This window comes from Branchiostoma lanceolatum, chromosome 15 (assembly GCF_035083965.1).
Source record: "Branchiostoma lanceolatum isolate klBraLanc5 chromosome 15, klBraLanc5.hap2, whole genome shotgun sequence".
Lineage (NCBI taxonomy): Eukaryota > Metazoa > Chordata > Leptocardii > Amphioxiformes > Branchiostomatidae > Branchiostoma > Branchiostoma lanceolatum.
The window spans coordinates 17,329,523-17,349,110 of NC_089736.1; the positions used below are offsets into that span (position 1 = coordinate 17,329,523).

Genomic DNA, 19,588 nt, shown 5'->3' on the forward strand with positions numbered 1-19,588 from the left:
CGTCCGTACCTATATGGGTGTACACACTACATTGAGAAGCCAAAGTTGAAATTGGGTCAATGGAATGACCCAATTCTAAAAAAGGAAAACTTTTCAGTTCGACTTCCGTGCCTATATGGATGTACACACACCCTTGAAAAGGCAAGGTTGACATTGGGTCAATGGAATGACCCAATTCTATAATGAAAACTTTTCCGTTTGACGTCCGTGCCTATGTTGGTGTACACATGCCCTTGAGAAGGCAAGGTTGATATTGGGTCAATGGAATGACCCAATTCTAAAAGGAAAACTTTTCCATTTGACGCCCGTGCCTATATGGGTGTACACACGCCCTTGAGAAGACAAGGTTGACATTGGGTCAATGGAATGACCCAATTCTATAATGAAAACTTTTCCGTCCTACGTCCGTGCCTATGTTGGTGTACACACGCCCTTGAGAGGGCAAGGTTGAAATTGGGTCAATGGAATGACTCAATTCTATAATGAAAACTTTTCCGTCCTACGTCCGTGCCTATATGGGTGTACACACGCCCTTGAGAAGACAAGGTTGACATTGGGTCAATGGAATGACCCAATAATAACATGAAGTACTTTTCCGTTTGACGTCCGTGTCTATATGGGTGTACACACGCCCCTGAGAAGCCAAGGTTGAAATTGGGTCAATGGAATGACCCAATTCTAAAATGAAGTACTTCTCCGTTTGACGTCCGTGTCTATATGGGTGTACACACGCCCTTGACAAGCCAAGGTTGAAATTGGGTCAATGGAATGACCCAATTCTAAAATAAAAAATTTTCCGATTGACGTCCGTGCCTATATGGGTGTACACACGCCCTTGAGAAGACAAGGTTGACATTGGGTCAATGGAATGACTCAATTCTATAATGAAAACTTTTCCGTCCTACGTCCGTGCCTATATGGGTGTACACACGCCCTTGAGAAGACAAGGTTGACATTGGGTCAATGGAATGACCCAATAATAACATGAAGTACTTTTCCGGTTGACGTCCGTGTCTATATGGGTGTACACACGCCCCTGAGAAGCCAAGGTTGAAATTGGGTCAATGGAATGACCCAATTCTATAATATAAATTTTTCAGTTCGACGTCTGTGCCTGTATGGGTGTACACACGGCCTTGAAAAGGCAAGGTTGACATTGGGTCAATGGAATGACCCAATATTCTATACTGAAAACTTTTTCCGTTCGACGTCCGTGCCTATATGAGTGTACACACGCCCTTGAAAAGACAAGGTTGAAATTGGGTCAATGGAATGACCCAAAATTCTATAATGAAAACTTTCCGTCCTACGTCCGTGCCTATGTTGGTGTACACACGCCCTTGAGAGGGCAAGGTTGAAATTGGGTCAATGGAATGACCCAATTCTAAAATGAAAACATTCCGTTTGACGTCCGTGCCTATATGGGTGTGCAAACGACATTGAGAAGCCAAAGTTGACATTGGGTCCATGGAATTACCCAATTCTATAATCAAAGACTTTTCTGTCCTACGCCGTGCCTATGTTGGTGTACACACGCCCTTGAGAACCCAAGGTTGGCATTGGGTCAATGGAATGACCCATTCTATAATCAGAGACTTTTCTGTCCTACGCCGTGCCTATGCTGGTGTACACACGCCCTTGAGAAGGCAAGGTTGAAATTGAGTCAATGGAATGACCCAATTCTAAAACTTAAACTTTTCCGTCCTACGTCCGTGCCTACATGAGTGTACACGCGCCCTTGAGAAGGCGAGGTTGACATTGGGTCAATGGAATGACCCAATTCTAAAATGAAAACTTTTCCGTTTGACGTCCGTACCTATATGGGTGTACACACGCCCTTGAGAAGCCAAGGTTGACATTGGGTCAATGGAATGACCCAATTCTAAAATGGAAACTTTTCCGTTTGACGTCCGTGCCTATGTTGGTGTACACACGCCCTTGAGAAGCCAAGGTTGACATTGGGTCAATGGAATGACCCAATTCTATAATAAAAACTTTTCCGTCCTACGTCCGTGTCTATGTTGGTGTACACACGCCCTTGAGAAGCCAAGGTTGACATTGGGTCAATGGAATGACCCAATTCTTAAATAAAAGACTTTCCGTTTGACGTCCGTGCTTATATTGGTGTACACACGCCCTTGAGAAGGCAAGGTTGAAATTGGGTCAATGGAATGACCCAATTCTAAAATGAATACTTTTCCGTCCTACGTCCGTGCCTGTAGGGGTATGAACACGCCCTTTAGAATGCAAGGTTGAAATTGGACCAGTATATAGAAACAATCCCTTAAGAGTGCAAAGTTGAAACCGCTTCAAAGGATCGCCACAGTTCGGACATAAAAGAATTGTCCGTCCTAAGTGGGTGTATAACCAACGAGGCATATGATAAAAAAAATCAATCTTCCCCCACGACCTCTGCTTGGAAAGTAGGTTATATGGGTATAAATTACACAAAAGCCACTAAGAGTGCAAAAAACATTCCGTCCTTACAGTGTACGACCGTAAGTTCCTAACAATGAAAACTCACACGTATGGAATAGAACTTACAAACTTTTCCAAACAAGAGTTTCCCGTCTTAAGTTAGCGGATAGAACCCGCTTAATAATGCAATTCTAAACGTTCTTAAGGAACGCTCTTAGCTATGATTTTCAGGGTATAACAGCTGAAAACAGTGTAAACTAGAAAGTGTGTTAGGACATTATATACAATGCCCTCGTTCTATTGACGCAATGTCAACCTTGCCTTTTTAAACCCCCGTCACAAATCAAGAATTCAGCTCGGCCGACGTGTCGGCGAGCTTCAAATGGGTATTTTCGGCCGAAGGACGGCCGACGTTCTGTCGATTATGCGGGCTTCGGTCGATTTTTAGAAATCAAATTGATCCAAATATGCTCGGGCGATTTTGAAATTCGGCGAGCTTTGGGCGATCTACGAATTCGGCCGACGCTCGCATGAATATTGACGCCGGCTTAAGGGCGTGTGTATACCCATATAGGCACGGGCGTCAAAGTAAAAGTTTTCATTTTAGAATTGGGTCATTCCATTGACCCAATTTCAACCTTGGCTTCTCAGAGCCGTGTGTACTCCCATATAGGCACGGACGTCACACGGAAAACTTTTCATTTTAGAATTGGGTCATTCCATTGACCCAATTTCAACCTTGGCTTCTCAGGGCCGTGTGTACACCCATATAGGCACGGACGTCAATCGGAAAAGTTTTTATTTTAGAATTGGGTCATTCCATTGACCCAATTTTCAACCTTACTTTGTCAAGGGCGTGTGTACACCCATATAGGTACGGACGTCAAACAGAATAGTTTTCCTTTTAGAATTGGTTCATTCCATTGACCCAATTTCAACCTTGGCTTCCCAAGGTCATTTGTACACCCATATAGGCACGGACGTCAAACGGAAAAGTTTTCATTTTAGAATTGGGTCATTCCATTGACCCAATGTCAACCTCGCATTCTCAAGGGCGTGTGTAACGTTACACCCATGTAGGCACGGACGTAGGACGAAAAAGTTTTCCTTTTAGAATTTGGTCATTTCATTGACCCAATTTCAACCTTGCTTTCTCAAGGTCGTGTGTACAACAATGTAGGCACGGACGTAGGACGGAAAGTTTTCCTTTTAGAATTGGGTCATTTCATTGACCCAATTTTAACCTTGCTTTGTCAAGGGCGTGTGTTCACTCATATAGGCACGAGCGTCAAACGTAAAAGTTTTCATTTTAGAATTGGGTCATTCCATCGACCCAACTTCAACCTTGCTTTCTCAAGGTCGTGTGTGCAACAATGTAGGCACGGACGTAGGACGGAAAGTTTTCCTTTTAGAATTGGGTCATTAAATATTCCATTGACCCAATATCAACCTCGCCTTCTCAAGGGCGTGTGTACACCCATATAGGCACGGACGTAGGTCGGAAAGTTTTCCTTTTAGAATTGGGTCATTTCATTGACCCAATTTTAACCTTGCTTTGTCAAGGGCGTGTGTACACCCATATAGGTACGGACGTCAAACAGAATAGTTTTCCTTTTAGAATTGGGTCATTCCATTGACCCAATTTCAACCTTGGCTTCCCAAGGTCATTTGTACACCCATATAGGCACGGACATCAAACGGAAAAGTTTTCATTTTAGAATTGGGTCATTCCATTGACCCAATGTCAACCTCGCCTTCTCAAGGGCGTGTGTAACGTTACACCCATGTAGGCACGGACGTAGGACGAAAAAGTTTTCCTTTTAGAATTGGGTCATTTCATTGACCCAATTTCAACCTTGCTTTCTCAAGGTCGTGTGTACAACAATGTAGGCACGGACGTAGGACGGAAAGTTTTCCTTTTAGAATTGGGTCATTAAATATTCCATTGACCCAATTTCAACCTCGCCTTCTCAAGGGCGTGTGTACACCAACATAGGCACGGACGTCAAACGGAAAAGTTTTCATTTTAGAATTGGGTCATTCCATTGACCCAATTTTCAACCTTACTTTGTCAAGGGCGTGTGTACACCCATATAGGTACGGACGTCAAACAGAATAGTTTTCCTTTTAGAATTGGTTCATTCCATTGACCCAATTTCAACCTTGGCTTCCCAAGGTCATTTGTACACCCATATAGGCACGGACGTCAAACGGAAAAGTTTTCATTTTAGAATTGGGTCATTCCATTGACCCAATGTCAACCTCGCCTTCTCAAGGGCGTGTGTAACGTTACACCCATGTAGGCACGGACGTAGGACGAAAAAGTTTTCCTTTTAGAATTTGGTCATTTCATTGACCCAATTTCAACCTTGCTTTCTCAAGGTCGTGTGTACAACAATGTAGGCACGGACGTAGGACGGAAAGTTTTCCTTTTAGAATTGGGTCATTAAATATTCCATTGACCCAATTTCAACCTCGCCTTCTCAAGGGCGTGTGTACACCCATATAGGCACGGACGTAGGGCGAAAAGTTTTCCTTTTAGAATTGGGTCATTTCATTGACCCAATTTTAACCTTGCTTTGTCAAGGGCGTGTGTACACCCATATAGGTACGGACGTCAAACAGAATAGTTTTCCTTTTAGAATTGGGTCATTCCATTGACCCAATTTCAACCTTGGCTTCCCAAGGTCATTTGTACACCCATATAGGCACGGACATCAAACGGAAAAGTTTTCATTTTAGAATTGGGTCATTCCATTGACCCAATGTCAACCTCGCCTTCTCAAGGGCGTGTGTAACGTTACACCCATGTAGGCACGGACGTAGGACGAAAAAGTTTTCCTTTTAGAATTGGGTCATCTCATTGACCCAATTTCAACCTTGCTTTCTCAAGGTCGTGTGTACAACAATGTAGGCACGGACGTAGGACGGAAAGTTGTAAGTATGTTATAGAACACTTACGAAGTTTTGCTAAAGAACAGTATCAAACCTGTCTTAAGTTGGCGGGTATAACCCGTTTGATAATGCAATCTTAACGTTGTCCATGGAACGGTTTTCAGTTATAATTCGGAGGGTATAAAAGCCAAAAATTTTAACAGTATAACTAGAAAGTGTGCCAGAACATTATATACAATGCCATCGTTAACGTTACTTTAAAACGTGTACTACAGTGGGCCGCCTCCTTGCGCGCTTCCCGCCCGAACACAGTCAACTGTCATCAGAATCAACACGAAACATTTCTTTTGCTTTGTCTTGCCAGTATTCTGCCGTCACGCTGAGTGTGACCCGGAAACAGTGGAGTGTCGCCCTCAAACCGCATGCCGCGAAACCCCCATGTGGTGCGTTCTTGGTCCGGAGTGTAATACTTAAACCATAGGGAAAACCTTGGAAAATGTGTCATCTTTAACTCGAGAAATCTTGCTTCTTGGAGAAGTTTAGATACCCAGCTTTATTGCAGGGGCTTGAGGAACGTCTTGACATTACGAGGACACATCTATATACGTGATTTGGCCTTTCGTGCGAGAACTATTGAGTTTTTACGTGACCATGTCTTGTGCCTCAAATCGGCGCGTAACACCATAATTCTGCCCCGTCCCAGGCCTGACTAGCTATCCGTGCCGTCAGCTAGCTGCAGGGGTCATCTTTCAACTCCAGCTGGTTCACATTTAGCCTCAACACACAGGTTTACAACAACATGCCACTCGAATACAGAAGAAAAATATCCAGACTGTGCACGATGTACACAATTACTAATAAACTGGTGGACGTACGGACTCTGTTAGCCAATATTAGGGTCTCAAAATGGAAATGAAAAAATGCTGAAATCTTTTAATAAGGAGGCCATATATATCAGGGCACTCCAGCCGTCACTCAACAGGGACAGTGGGCGTTATAAACTTCCTGGCACGTTTGACCAATTGCTGACGTCATGTATCCGCAGTGACATGTGTCAATAGAGTCACGTGTCCGTAACTCTCGCGAGTTTACGTTCGGCAGTGTTGGTCATTATTGATCCTGAAGAAGGCGACAGTGGTCGTCGAAAATTCGATCCGTGAATACTTTAGTGTTGGAAGAAAGTTTAGCATTGTATTATCTTTTAATATTGTAGTGACTTTTACTAAGGGATCATACAATGTTTACCGGGGGGAGGGGTGTTGCACTGGAAGTCCGGTCAAAAAAAATTTCCATGACCCTCCCTCCATCTCAAAAAAATTTTAAACATTGTTTAGAACATTTGCGTAATAACTTCATACTTAAAGGGTTTTAAAACGGGACAGGCTTTTTAGCGAATGCCCACAAACGCCCACTCTGACGAAGTCCGCGCTGCACGAATCTAATTTGTTTTGCTCGGAATATGTTCAGGTTATGCTCCCATTAATTAATCCTGAGTTTCAAGTCAATCCATCGATCCGAAGTTAAATAAAGCGAACTTGTAGATTCTTACCCGGCTTTTTAGCGAATGCCCAGCAAAAAATGGCTTTTTAGCGAATGCCCAATATATCAGCCAAAATATCGGCCATCGTGACACGGGCCCTAAATCTAACACCATAAACATGTTCAACAAGTTGTCCCCTGAATCTGTACCCAGTTTCCGTGCTTTACACGCCTGAAAAGTCACTTTATTCTACGAAATACACGGCGTGGGAATCCACGGCCCCGGACGTAAAATCCAATATGGCGGCTCATTTGCATATTTGGGACAGGTTACCAGCGGCCTCTACCCCACGGGCCGCGCCGTGTATTTCGTAAAATAAAGTAACTTTACAGGCGTGTACAGCACGGAAACTGGGTACAGATTCAGGGGACAACTTGTTAAACATGTTTGTGGTGATAGATTTAGCGCCCGTGTCACGATGGCCGATATTTTGGCTGATATATTGGGCATTCGCTAAAAAGCCTTTTTTGCTGGGCATTCGCTAAAAAGCCAGGTAAGAATCTTCAAGTTCGCTTTATTCAACTTCGGATTGATGGATTGACTTGAAACTCAGGATTGATTAATGGGAGCATAACCTGAACATATTCCAAGCAAAAAAAATTAGATTCGTGCAGCGCGGACTTCGCCAGAGTGGGCGTTTGTGGGCATTCGCTAAAAAGCCGATGCGTTTTAAAACCGTTTAAAATTGTGTCGTACGATGTGATGATCCCATAGTTTCGCGAGCCTACAAAAACTGGATTTTCAGTGAGTTTCAGTTCCACGATTTTCAGTGAGTTCTCACATCACAACAACGTCATATTTTTTCATCTTGGTTGTTGCTATACATTGTGATAGTGTTGTTTGAAATTATCATGTAACAGAATGTTATAGAAATGACTAGATAAATTGACTCTCAAAAGATTTTTCGGACCCTAATATTGCTTGGGTTTCCTTTAACGTTATAAGTAGCAATACCAGCTCAGAAAAGAACCAAAAATAGTCATGCCTTGAGGTGCCAAAGTTATCAACCCAGAATTGAGGTGTTAAAAAATCACTTTTCCCCAGAATTGTCGGCCTGACGTAGAGTGGAACTTGCACTGCCAGCAAGCACTGTAGGACTTGACTTGACTTTATTCGGATCCACTATTAGCTTACAATATGAAATTATGAATACATCTATTCTTCCTGTGGTATACACGTCGATACAACATTACGCAATACTGTCCCACAATACATTAACACAGGATAACTGGATAAAAAAAGATAACAGAAGAATATTAAGTTCATGCAACAACTGTCCTGTTCCAGAGGTGTTACATGCGGTACCGGAATCTTCTCTTCTCTGCATTTGTTTTTGGTTTTGGCAGTTTGACTTTGATGTTACTGCCGCCCTTGTTTGATACCGACTATTTTCTGACTGAAAGGTGAGTTGACGGTACTGGGTTTTCGGCATTATATTATGTACTAGCCTGCGAAATGTAGCAAAACTTCTTTGTTGGATTCTTTCGCTCACTGGTTACCAGCCCAAGGTGTGTCGCATTGTTGCACTGTCTGTCCTGGCGTCACATCCCACTGCGGGACTCTGCACTGTAAGGTGCGCTCTTTACTGTAGGATCCGTTGACATATACCTGCCAAGGTCGATTTTACAGGTATGACTGCACCCAGCAGACAGTCTCCTCGGAGAAGCCGCACGATGAGAGCTTGTTCAATAACAGACCATGATCTACAAGATCAAATGCGGCGCTATAGTCCTACAAAACCACTGCCATCATCATGCCATTGTCCATACTATGTAGCCATTTGTCAGTCATCTTTAAGAACTGTTTCAGTAGAGTGGTATTTTCTGTAGGCGTGTTGTGCCTCTGACTGCAGACCAGACTGGGAAAGAAGATACAATCTGTTCACTTGCAAGTATCTCACATACTTTTCCGCATGCTGGAAGTAGACTTACTGGGCGTGAGTTTCTTCCTGACAGAGGATTATTGCGTGTTTCCATCTCGTGGGGAACTTTGCTGTTTTGAACGATAAGTTGATGATGTAGGCTATTGGCTCAGCTACAGCTCCCTCACTCATCTTGAGCAGTTTGTTGTCAAGGTCATCCTTGCCTGGTGCTTTGCCATCAGGAAGCCTTGATAAGACCTTTTGCACGTCCTTTCCCGATACAGTTTAAAATGTAAACTGAAAAGTTGGTCCAATTCCCAATCCCTGGTTGTGACCCGGATTTACATTGTTAGCTTGGTTCATAGAGGAACAAAGTTTTGTGACCTTGTCCTGGTAGAAGTCAGCAAAGTGCTCTGTAATGTCCTTTGGTTTACTCAGCAGCTTCCCGTTTGTCTGTACACATGCTGGACTCACTGTGTGTCTTCGCCCTAGAAGGGAATTAATGGTGTGTCTATGTACTCTCACCTCTCAAATAAACGTACCGGTACGTTTATTTTTTTTTTGCCTCAAAATTCGCCTGGTGCTGGTACGTTTATTACTAACCAGGAATCCCTTTAAAATCCTAGGTTAAGGTTTTTCTGCCCACATTTCCCCGGTATTTTTGCTCGTAATTCGCTATTTTTCGTCCTAGCAGCATTAATTTTCCCGCCACTTTGATGGCCTTGTGAAAAGTATCCTTGCGGCACTTGTAACAAATCGGTCGATATCGCTATGACGCTACAAAGTAAACAGGAAATTAAGATGCGACATTGACATTTCAAATACAATTTTCATATGAATAACTTTGACAGTCTCTGTTTACAAAGCACGCTGATCAAAAAACGTGTGGAGTAGAGTGCACGCCTGCACGGGGAATAATAATTTCCTGACTATCCGTAGTATCGGCAGTGCGGCGGAAGAATAATTTGTTCGCAGAAGACATGTAACACGTAAAAACAAGAATCATAACTTAACTTCCCTTGTGATATGTGTTTTGAGGCCACAAAATCTCTAAAACGGTAGAAATATATCCGATATGATTCGGTAAACATGGCTCGAAAAATGGCCGCCACTCTCTACCACTCTCAGACATGGCAACAGTAAAACTAGCAGCATATTGCGTAGCGCAAATACTGATCTTTAACCCTTGTCCTGCGGACCGCCTATATATAGGCGCTACGCATAATGTGCGGGTCCTGCGGACCGCCTATATATAGGCGCTGGGGGTATTTCCGGCACGAACGCGTCGCACTCCCGCGTAACCCGCGTAACCCCCGAAACCCGGAAGTAACATAGTGTTGCCACATCGTCGGGGTCAAGGGTCAAAATTATTGTTACGCAATTCGTCCCAAGACGCATGTGTGATATGTTAATGAGGCCATATGTTAATGAGGCGGCCTCATTAACATAATGACCTCATTATCATCTCTCGCAATGCATCTTGGGCCGATTGCGTAAGAAAATCCTTGACCCCGTCCATGCTGCAAGACTATGTTACTTCCGGGTTCTTTGCGTTACGCACCTGTGCGACGCTTCCATGCCGGAAATACCCCCAGCGCCTATATATAGGCGGTCCGCAGGACCCACACATTATGTCTAGTGCCTATATATAGGTGGTCCGCAGGACAAGGGTTAATAATCAACAACAAACTAAACATTTTCTGCAAAAAGCAACGGCCTTTAGAAAGGACAGAAATGGAAGAGGAGGGGGGTTATGACCATTGGTACACAAGACGTCGGTCTCAAACAACTCAATATTACAACTGATGGACAGCTACCAAACTATCGACCACAGTCAACATCATCAACATCTACAGACCACGCTCCTTACCTGAGGCAGCCTTCATCGACAGAATACAGATACTCATACATCAGCTTCCAACTGACACTATAACAATTATATTGGGTGACTTCAATTTCGACCTTCTCAAAATATCACAACTAACAATCGTAACTGTAATGAAGCAATTAGGCTTCAGGCAAATAGTTACAGATCCAACCACAGACAATGGTACCCTTCTAGATCACGTTTACGTCCGTGGACATGTACAAGACAATATAAGAGCTTCTGTAATCGACACATACTATACAGACCACGCGATGATCTGTGTTACCTTGATGATATGAACGAACAACTTAAGGTTAAACTGACCATACGAACGAATACCATCTTTCACTCATTCAACATTGGCACATACGTATCCCTAACCACAGCAATTTAGTACCCTTGAAAAGATCATAAAACACCAGTCAGTTTACATCGGGAATACAGTAGCTATTTGGAATCTCCAGAAAAATTGATGTTCTACCATTAAGTTTCACATCAGTGTGTAGCTCTTAGTGTAACAAGTACAGTGATGTAAAAATTATTATTCTGCAATGTTCATAACTGCAGATATCATTAATAGAAAATGTCAGCAGACTGCAGGCTATTTGGTTAGCCCGCTGAAATGAAAAGCTAGCCCGGAGATGTGAAATCACAGAACTTGGGTCTAAGATTGTTAGACCGCGGCTCTAAATTTCTAGACCGCAGGGCAGAACTGTCCAAAAGCAGGTAGACCGCGGGGAAAACTTCAGACTGCGGGGATAACTTGAATGAAAAGCTGTGTCAGAAAGGTGTGAGAGGCGGGGCAGAGAGGTGGGAAAGAGGCGTGAATTGACAGTCTTACAGGAAGCACTCCCAACTTTAGTCTGCAGGGCTTCGAAATTAGACCGCGGTCCTGCATCTCACACTTGAGGTCCAAATCAGTTGATGTGAAAAATAATGCTCATTAAAGTTCATATGATAACAGTTACAATTTACATGTACATTTTCGAAAGAGCAACAGATGCTAATAACCCTGACCAGTTCATCTGCTTGGAGATCAATGCAGGGACCTGAGATCGTTTAACTCCTATATAAGAGATCAACTGGGATTTAAAATTTGATAACTCAAAATGTGCAAAGAGACAAATTACAGCTGTGTTGTGTGTTGGTCAGACAGTATATTGACCATACAATTGTCCTAGGTAGGTGTTGCACCTACCAGCAGCCTGTTTTCACACATTGGTGGTGTATTTTACATTTATTCATTTATAGTTGGCCTTTTGTGTGCAACTGATTTCCAAAACCTCTGGCTTCCTGTTGGTAATAGGTGAGGGCAAGTACAAGATAAGTTCATCCAGGAGTATAAAGGCATATGGTTGCCATTTGACTGCAGTAGATTCATACATTATGAGTTGAAATGTGATTGAATGCCACAAGTTATTTGGTTACAGACTGAGCATACTGGGTATCTAAGTTTTGCCTCAAATCCCTTTCATATGGGAGGCAATGAGATGTATTTTGGATCTTCTTGCTTTCATACCGATCAAATCATGTCCTTTATAGCCAAAACACAATCGCTCAAAACAACAGTTACTGAATGAATTTTAATTAAAATCATCAGACGTTTGAAACTTTCAGACCTTATCCAAGGTCCTTTGTCCTTTAAACCTAATTATTTTATGCTTTTCTTATGCAGGTTCAAGTCTCATGTTTCGAGCCATGTTGGTGACATACTTATCATTTTTGGTTTACATTCTACTTCAATGTGTTACATAGCTGAGGAGAGATGCCTTTAGGTCACTTTTGTAGTGCGGGAACTGGAAATACTAGTATAGGCTTAGCACATCTAATTCTACAGATTGTTCCGTTTGACATATGAAGTTATGAGATTCCGAATTAAATCTCAGAATTGTATCCACTTGTAGAGTTTGAATTGTCTTAACCTGAATGTCTAACCTTCATAAACGACATATGAAGTTGTTACAAGCATATGAATCGAAACATCAGCCTAGCTAGATCTAGAGTTTGTTCTAGCCTTGTTGGTTCTAGGTAATATTTTGGTTCCAAATCCTACAATATGGACCTTAGGCAGTTAGGGAAAGGACACTATATACATAATGTCCTTGGTTTAAGGGGGAGAGCTCATATGTGCTCGTTCAGGAAATTCAAGTAATTATTCGCTTCTTTGTTATGCGGCTTCAAACTAGCTCAGCTATTGTCCTGGACAAGCAGTGATGCTGTCAAATTATCAAGTTGATTCAGAAGTAATTATCACACAGGGAGTATACTGTGTGTGTCAAAGGGGCCTTCTTACCAAGAGATCTTGTGCTAAATGTTGGCCTTGCCTTGGGTCATGGTATGGGAGCCTGGAATTCCTGGCTGATCAGAATACAGAAATAACAATCTTCTACCCCACAACTGCTTGATTGAAGATCATGTTAGCCTTGGCCCTCAGGTCTTGGTATTACTATAAGTGTATTTAAAGCAAGGAGGTCTAAACCTCCTTGGTGTAAGCAAGGACATTATATATTGTCCTTGGTGTAAGCTGAGGTATGATATTAAAGTACAGAAACCTGAAAATTCACTTCTGGGATAGATAATGTATTCAAAATGGGTAAAACAGATGTTGGATAAACCTAGTAGGTTGTATTCAACTTTAGATGAATCCAGGCAACATTTCTCTGTGAATTAAAAAATTTTAAGACAAATTTAAAGATTGATTTGTCTGCCCTACCCCCAACCAAATTAGTTCAAGTGCATCCCATTTCATCCCTATAGCTCACTTAAGTGTCTGAAGAAGATGATTTTAAACCTCCTTGGTCTGAAGGACTATTTTATTTTTGTGCCTTAGATTGGTGATCTTGGAACCAGAAATGTACTTTGCATAATACTGGCCAGCCAGCCAACCTCTCACTTCACAAAGCTGGCTTATGGCATGCCTGTGTTGCAATTTGTCTATACCCAATTGTTGTTTAGTTGAAGTAAGGGCATTATTTAGAATAATGTCCTTCGTTGAAGACGGCATTTGCTTTTCTTGTGAAGCCATTCATGTCAATTGTATGTTGTCTCGACCAAGGAGGCTATTGAGTTTGTTAGCCTAGACCCTATGTTTACAGCACGACTACCAGGTCAGACCAACCAGTGGCACTTGGCTCCATTTATTGGGAGATTTTTGAATGGTTGATTTGTGAACATGACATTTATCATTTTTTTTATTTTTTCATTTTATTTTTTGATCATTTTTTATTTTTTTTTAATCATTTTATTTATCATTCTTTAAAACTATCATTTATTGTGAGATTTTGTAGTTGTTAATTTGTGAACATGAATGCTCCAAGCCAGATTCAAATAGCCTCAAGCCCGCTTGTTCCAAGCTGACCGAGAAAAAGCGGTCGCCATGGCCAGGTGGTCGCGTTGAAAAGGTGGTCGCCTAGGCAGGTTTTGTATCTACATTTCAAACCTCAAATCTTTACCACCCCTGCAAAGCTGGATTTGTCAGGTTGCTTTAGGTAAAAAAAAGCAGGAGTTCAACTCCAACATTCTAACGAGCTAAAGACAGAAGTTTCAGATGAGACCAGGATTTCACCCCCCCATCCTGATATATCAGTCTAACCATAAGAGAAGGGTTCAGAGGTCAATCCGAGATCAAAACATGACAAAAATCACCTATTTTGGCCAAATTTTTAAAATTCACATCCTTCTGTCCCCCCCTAGCAGAAAACTGGACAATTCTGACCAACATTTGACCAGGAAAAAAATTGTTTTTAGCAAAATGCTAAAGGGTATGCAGCGTGCACTCTACTGCGCAACTCTATTAGCTGGTCCCTCCCCTGAGGGACCACCAAGAGCAAGCTTCCTAGGAGGGTCGGGGGCATGCCCCCCTCCCAAGGCTTGAGGTTCTTGTGAGTAGAAATTTAGCGGAATTTGGTGGCTTCTACGATTTGTTTAGAGTTCCAAGATTTAGCTTGGGAAAGTTAATAGGGGCGTGTTTCCTTTGCAGCGTTTCTACAAAGATATCAGCTTGAGGTCCTTCAGTCCTCAAGCCAATATTTTAAAAATGTTTTTCTGGGTTTTTCTGGGCTTGAGCTAAAATTATATCCGTGGAAACTACAAGCACGCAGTGTAAACATATACGGCATACTCTATTATATGTCGGGGACTCCTGCTGAGTTGTTGGGCGTCCACTTTGGAGCTGTCAACTGAAATTTTCAGAGTGCCAAAAATATGCAGAGGCCGAGGTTTGCGTGAGGCTTTTCTTTTGAATTTTTTCTTTGATTTTTTCAAATCTTTTCATTTTTTTCCGTGGGCCGTGGGTGTGATTTTTGACACAGGTTATGCGATCTCATTACGCATCAGAACACATATTCCTTGCAAGGATATAATGTCCTTTTCCTCCTTATCAGGCAGGTTGTTAAATTTTTAAAAATTTCAATACATGTACTTAGATTATAAACAAGTATTTAATTTGATTAATATTGAATAAATACCTTTACTCTTTTATACCCTTTTGCTGTTGCAATTTTCGCTATTCATTTGAATATTTTTCACACACATGTATGTTATTCCTGTTTCAAATTTTGCGAGTAGAATTAAAGATAGAGTGAGATGATAAAGAATTACAGCAATGTTGCAAAGCTAGATATGATGTAAATATAAGTAGGCACGAAGGTCGCCACCTCAACTGAAAGAAGAAGAAGAAGGCATTACTAAGTTGAGAAGGTTGTAGCATGGCTTGTGTATTTGCAGTAAATATTTTCAAATTGCAGAACAAAATTTTGGCATTCTGCGATATTGCAGAACACTGAAAAAAGTATTTCTACCACTGCTCTGAAAATACAAAACTGCTGTCTAACTAAGAAGTTACCGATTACATGTGACACTAGAAAATGCTTAATAAGCGTTTTCTAGTGTTAGCATGTAATCGGTAACTTCTTAGTATGTGCAGCCAGAGACGTTGAGCTACTTTTACAGCTCTGTTTGGTATTGTGGGCCCAACCACGGGAACTCGAAATCAGAGCCTCTCAGAAAAAGTTTGTTTTCGACCCAGTGGAGCAAAAGTTTTTGGACATAACCCTATTTTGTTTGTTTTGGGGTGTTCATATTTGTTTTAATTGGGATGATATCTTTAGAAAATATGATTGGGTACAAGTCACCAAGCTATGTGATGATTTTGATTATATATCAGTAATTGTAAATGATATACAACAATTTTCCTTGATCACTTGCTTCAAGTTCCAAGTAGAAAATGCATGTACATGTATCATGTACATTTTCACTTGTAGAATTTGAAAGCACCGTTGGCCCTCTGTTTGGGCTCATAGCGGGGAACCTATGCCCAATTTTTCAACATTACCATTGTATTTTTCCAAGTGGCGAGGATTATAATTTCAACAATGTACAGATATGCACACTTATTGTGTTCAATATTCATATGAATGGTCCTCAGGCATAAATGACTGAAAAGAACTGTCAATGCATTTAAATTCGCGTGGTTTTTATTTCGCGGTAGAGAGAAAATGGAGTGTTCGCGGTGGTTTTAAGTTTGCGTTTAAAACAATAGTAGCGCTACAGTTATAGGCGGGCAGAAAGTTTCGCGGTGGTTTTAAGTTGGCGCCGAAGAGTTCACCGCGAAACCCGCGAACATAAAACCACCGCAAACATTTTTGCATTTACAGTACCTGTTCATCATCTTCTTTCCCTTGGGCAGAAGTAGCTTTGATGCAGTTTACCTGCCAATTTGGTAATTTTCCGGGGGGTATGTTTATTCCGGGTGGGTATGTTTATTAGATTTTGAAGATTTGTCCGGGGGATACTTTCATTCGGGGGGTATGTTTATTTGGGAGATGAAAGTATGTGTTTTGCATGAAAGTTCATCTGAGTTGGTATATCACATTATGAAAAGGTTAGACTGTTCCCCAACTAGATAAATTGGACTCCCCGGAATTTTCAGCTTTCTTTTTCAGCTCTCTTAGCCAATTTATGTGTGTGTTTGTAAATTGTATAATATACTCGTAAACCACCTCAAGGCGTAGCACATCAGGTTTGTACTGAACAGTACAAGTTTCATATCCGGACAGATTTATATAATCATATGATCCACTCACCCCTACTTTTCAATAAGTGTGGCGGGTTCTTTTGCATGCTTGAGGTGTGGCTCTCCTCAAACACAGGACCTCCATTTAATGTCCTATCCGAGGGACGTCCCTAACTGAAGCTAGGTACTCATTGCCTTCGCCGTGAGGCAGAAGGGTATGCGTTTGGTCCGGATTTGTGGAATGATGGTGTTGGCGGTATAAGCCTCGAAGACAAGGTCGGATGTTGGTGATTTTCGGTAGGTAAGTTTCTGTTGGGGAGACGAAGGTCAAGTTCGAAGATAGGTTTTCTGCGGTGTTACTTTAGCGTTGTAGTGGAAGTTTTGTGTTTAACGATTAGTTTGTTGACGACATAACTCGAGAGAGATTTACTGGATCGTGATGAAATTTAATAGGTTGTTGGGGGTGGGGTAAACGAAGGTCAAGTTCGAAGATGGGTCTTCTGGGGGGTTCGTACGGTACTACAGGGGGCATTTTATTATCTAAATTTTGGAGGAGGATAACTAAAGCAGGGTTTGGTGGATCTTAATTGCTTAATTGTAGAAACGATTAGTGATGATTAACATAATGAGATGCAAATCAGGTCATTCTTTCCATGATTAATGAGAAAAAGTTGAAATTCCCTTTCAATTTGCTTTTATGTCTATATATTCAGGCTAAATTGCACTAACAGGCCTGCTTTCCCCCGGGAGCGTTCCTCATGGAACGTCACTGGAGCCCAGTAGGGAGGGACTATACTGTTTTTTCTTGCTTGTTCTTCTTCTTCGTCTTCTGCCAAAAACCAAGTAGATGTGGGGTGGTAGCTCTACCAATGGTATTGCAGAAAGTAATATGTACCTTGTACATGGTTCTGATGTTATTTTTGAGATGTAGGTACCTTTAAGAAAGGTAAATGCACCTGGCCATAAATTATGCTTATTAGGACCTCATTTGCATAATCTATGCTGAAACGTGTATTTTCCTTACCGTAAAAGCTACGGATGTAATATTTGAGATGTAGGTACCTTTAGGAAAGGTGAATATACCTGGACATAAATCATGAGCACCTCATTTGCTTAATTTTTGCATAAACTTGTATTTCCCTTACGGTACATGCTGTGGATGCCATATTTGAGATCTAGGCACCTCTAGGAAAGGTGAAAGCACATAGATTATGCTAATAATGACCTCATTTTCATAATTTAGGCAGAAAATTATATTTCCCTTCTGGTGAATACTTTGGATGTCATATCTAAGATGTAGGTACCTTTTGGACAGGTACATACACCTGGACATAAATCATGCTAATGAGAACTTCATTTGCATAATTTATGCAGAAATGTGTATTTCCCTTACGGTACCTGCTACGGATGTCATACTTCACATGTAGGTACCGTAAGGAGTAAGGAAGGTTAAATACACCGGGACATAACTTATGCTAATGCGGACCTCCTTTCCATAATTCATGCAGAAACTTTGTAATTCCCTTATAGTAAATGCTTAAGGATGAGATATTTCAGGTGTAGGATATGGAAGGGAATATCCTGCATTTTCTCGAAAATGTTGCCTTTCTAGTTTGCTTAATTGATAAGAAAATGCCATGATTCCAAAGTTGTAAATAACGGTAATTTGATACTTGCATTCGTAAGTTAAGTGAAGGTGAACATCATCATACATTAAGTATTCAATCCATAACACACCTTTCAAACACATATTTCGTACAAGTTAACACCATTCGGCGAAGGTATGGGATCGCCGAACTCTAGTTTTCACATGAAGTGAAGTGGGAAAAGTCGTGTTAGCTTTCCTAAGGGCACAACGTCAATGAGACAAATCAGGGGGGCCCGGTTTCGAACCCAGGACCTCTGGGTTGTGGGCCAAACACCCTGCCACTGAGCCACTTCAACGCCAGAATTGCTCTGCACACATGACTTTTCTCGCATGATGTCAGCAGTGGGTGAAAAGTTGCTGGAAGTCAGCATGGAATAAGCTGTGAAATCTCTGAGGACAATGAACTGGCCATGGGTCATCTGTGTTGTAAGAATTTGGTTTTAAGTGAAGTGCTTCTGACACCAATGACACTAAGAGTAAGATACAACAGTTCTTGATTACATTCAACCAAAATAAGCATCATTCAATGACCCTAGATGTTTGTATAAACTATACAGACTTCTGTTGTTATTGAACATCTAACTTCACACATCATACTTCCAGTTCTTGATCAAGTTAGTTCCATCCGTGACGTCACACTCAACTCACAGGGAACATGGTAGCCAGCTCGGAACCTTGCACCACGGCTCAGGGAAAACGTTCTTTTGAGAAGTTTTGTGAGCTCTGTTGTATGTACACGCGTTTGGTCATATATGCAAATGCATGTACATGAATGCCGCTTGTTGAGCAGCCCAAATATGAACAGACATACCCGTTCTTTTCATCAATATTTTCCAGACATACCTGTGTTGATACAGCCATCACAGTGATTATGATATTTCCAGATCACTACATTAGTAAACCATCAGGAGAAGAGAATCAGGAGAACAGAGAAGGCATGCAGAGCTGTCCAGCGCGTCGGGGAAGCCGTCAGTTTTGCCGTGGATCGGTTTGTGACAGTCGGCCAGGCCATCGGGGACCAGAACCAGGACATTAAACAGGAAATGTATGATGCCTGTCAGGAGGCCAGGGCAGCAGGTGAATTGATCTTTTTTTTTCTCCTCAACAACTCGACCTCCATTTAACGTCCTATCCGAGGGATGTCCCTTACCGAAGCTAGGTACTCATTTTCACCTGAGTGAAGTGGGGAAAGTCGTGTTAAGTGCCTTTCCCAAGGGCACAACGTCAACAAGACAAATCAGGGGGCCCCGGATTTGAATCAATGGCCAAGACCTCTTGGTTCTGGGCCAAACACCCTGCCACCGCGCCATTGCAACGCCACAATTACATGTAGGCATGTCACACCA

At 41.8% G+C, this 19,588-nt stretch overlaps 1 protein-coding gene across 5 annotated transcripts in view; it reads left to right on the forward strand.

Annotated features, from left to right (window-relative positions):
* The window catches only part of LOC136420744 (alpha-catulin-like), a 54,823-nt gene that overhangs the window by 1,443 nt on the left and 33,792 nt on the right, over positions 1-19,588 (forward strand). For all 5 annotated transcript variants that reach the window (XM_066407834.1, XM_066407836.1, XM_066407837.1 and 2 more), the window contains exon 2: positions 19,127-19,319. In XM_066407834.1, the coding sequence (XP_066263931.1) occupies positions 19,127-19,319 (193 nt within the window). The remainder of the gene's footprint in view (positions 1-19,126; positions 19,320-19,588) is intronic.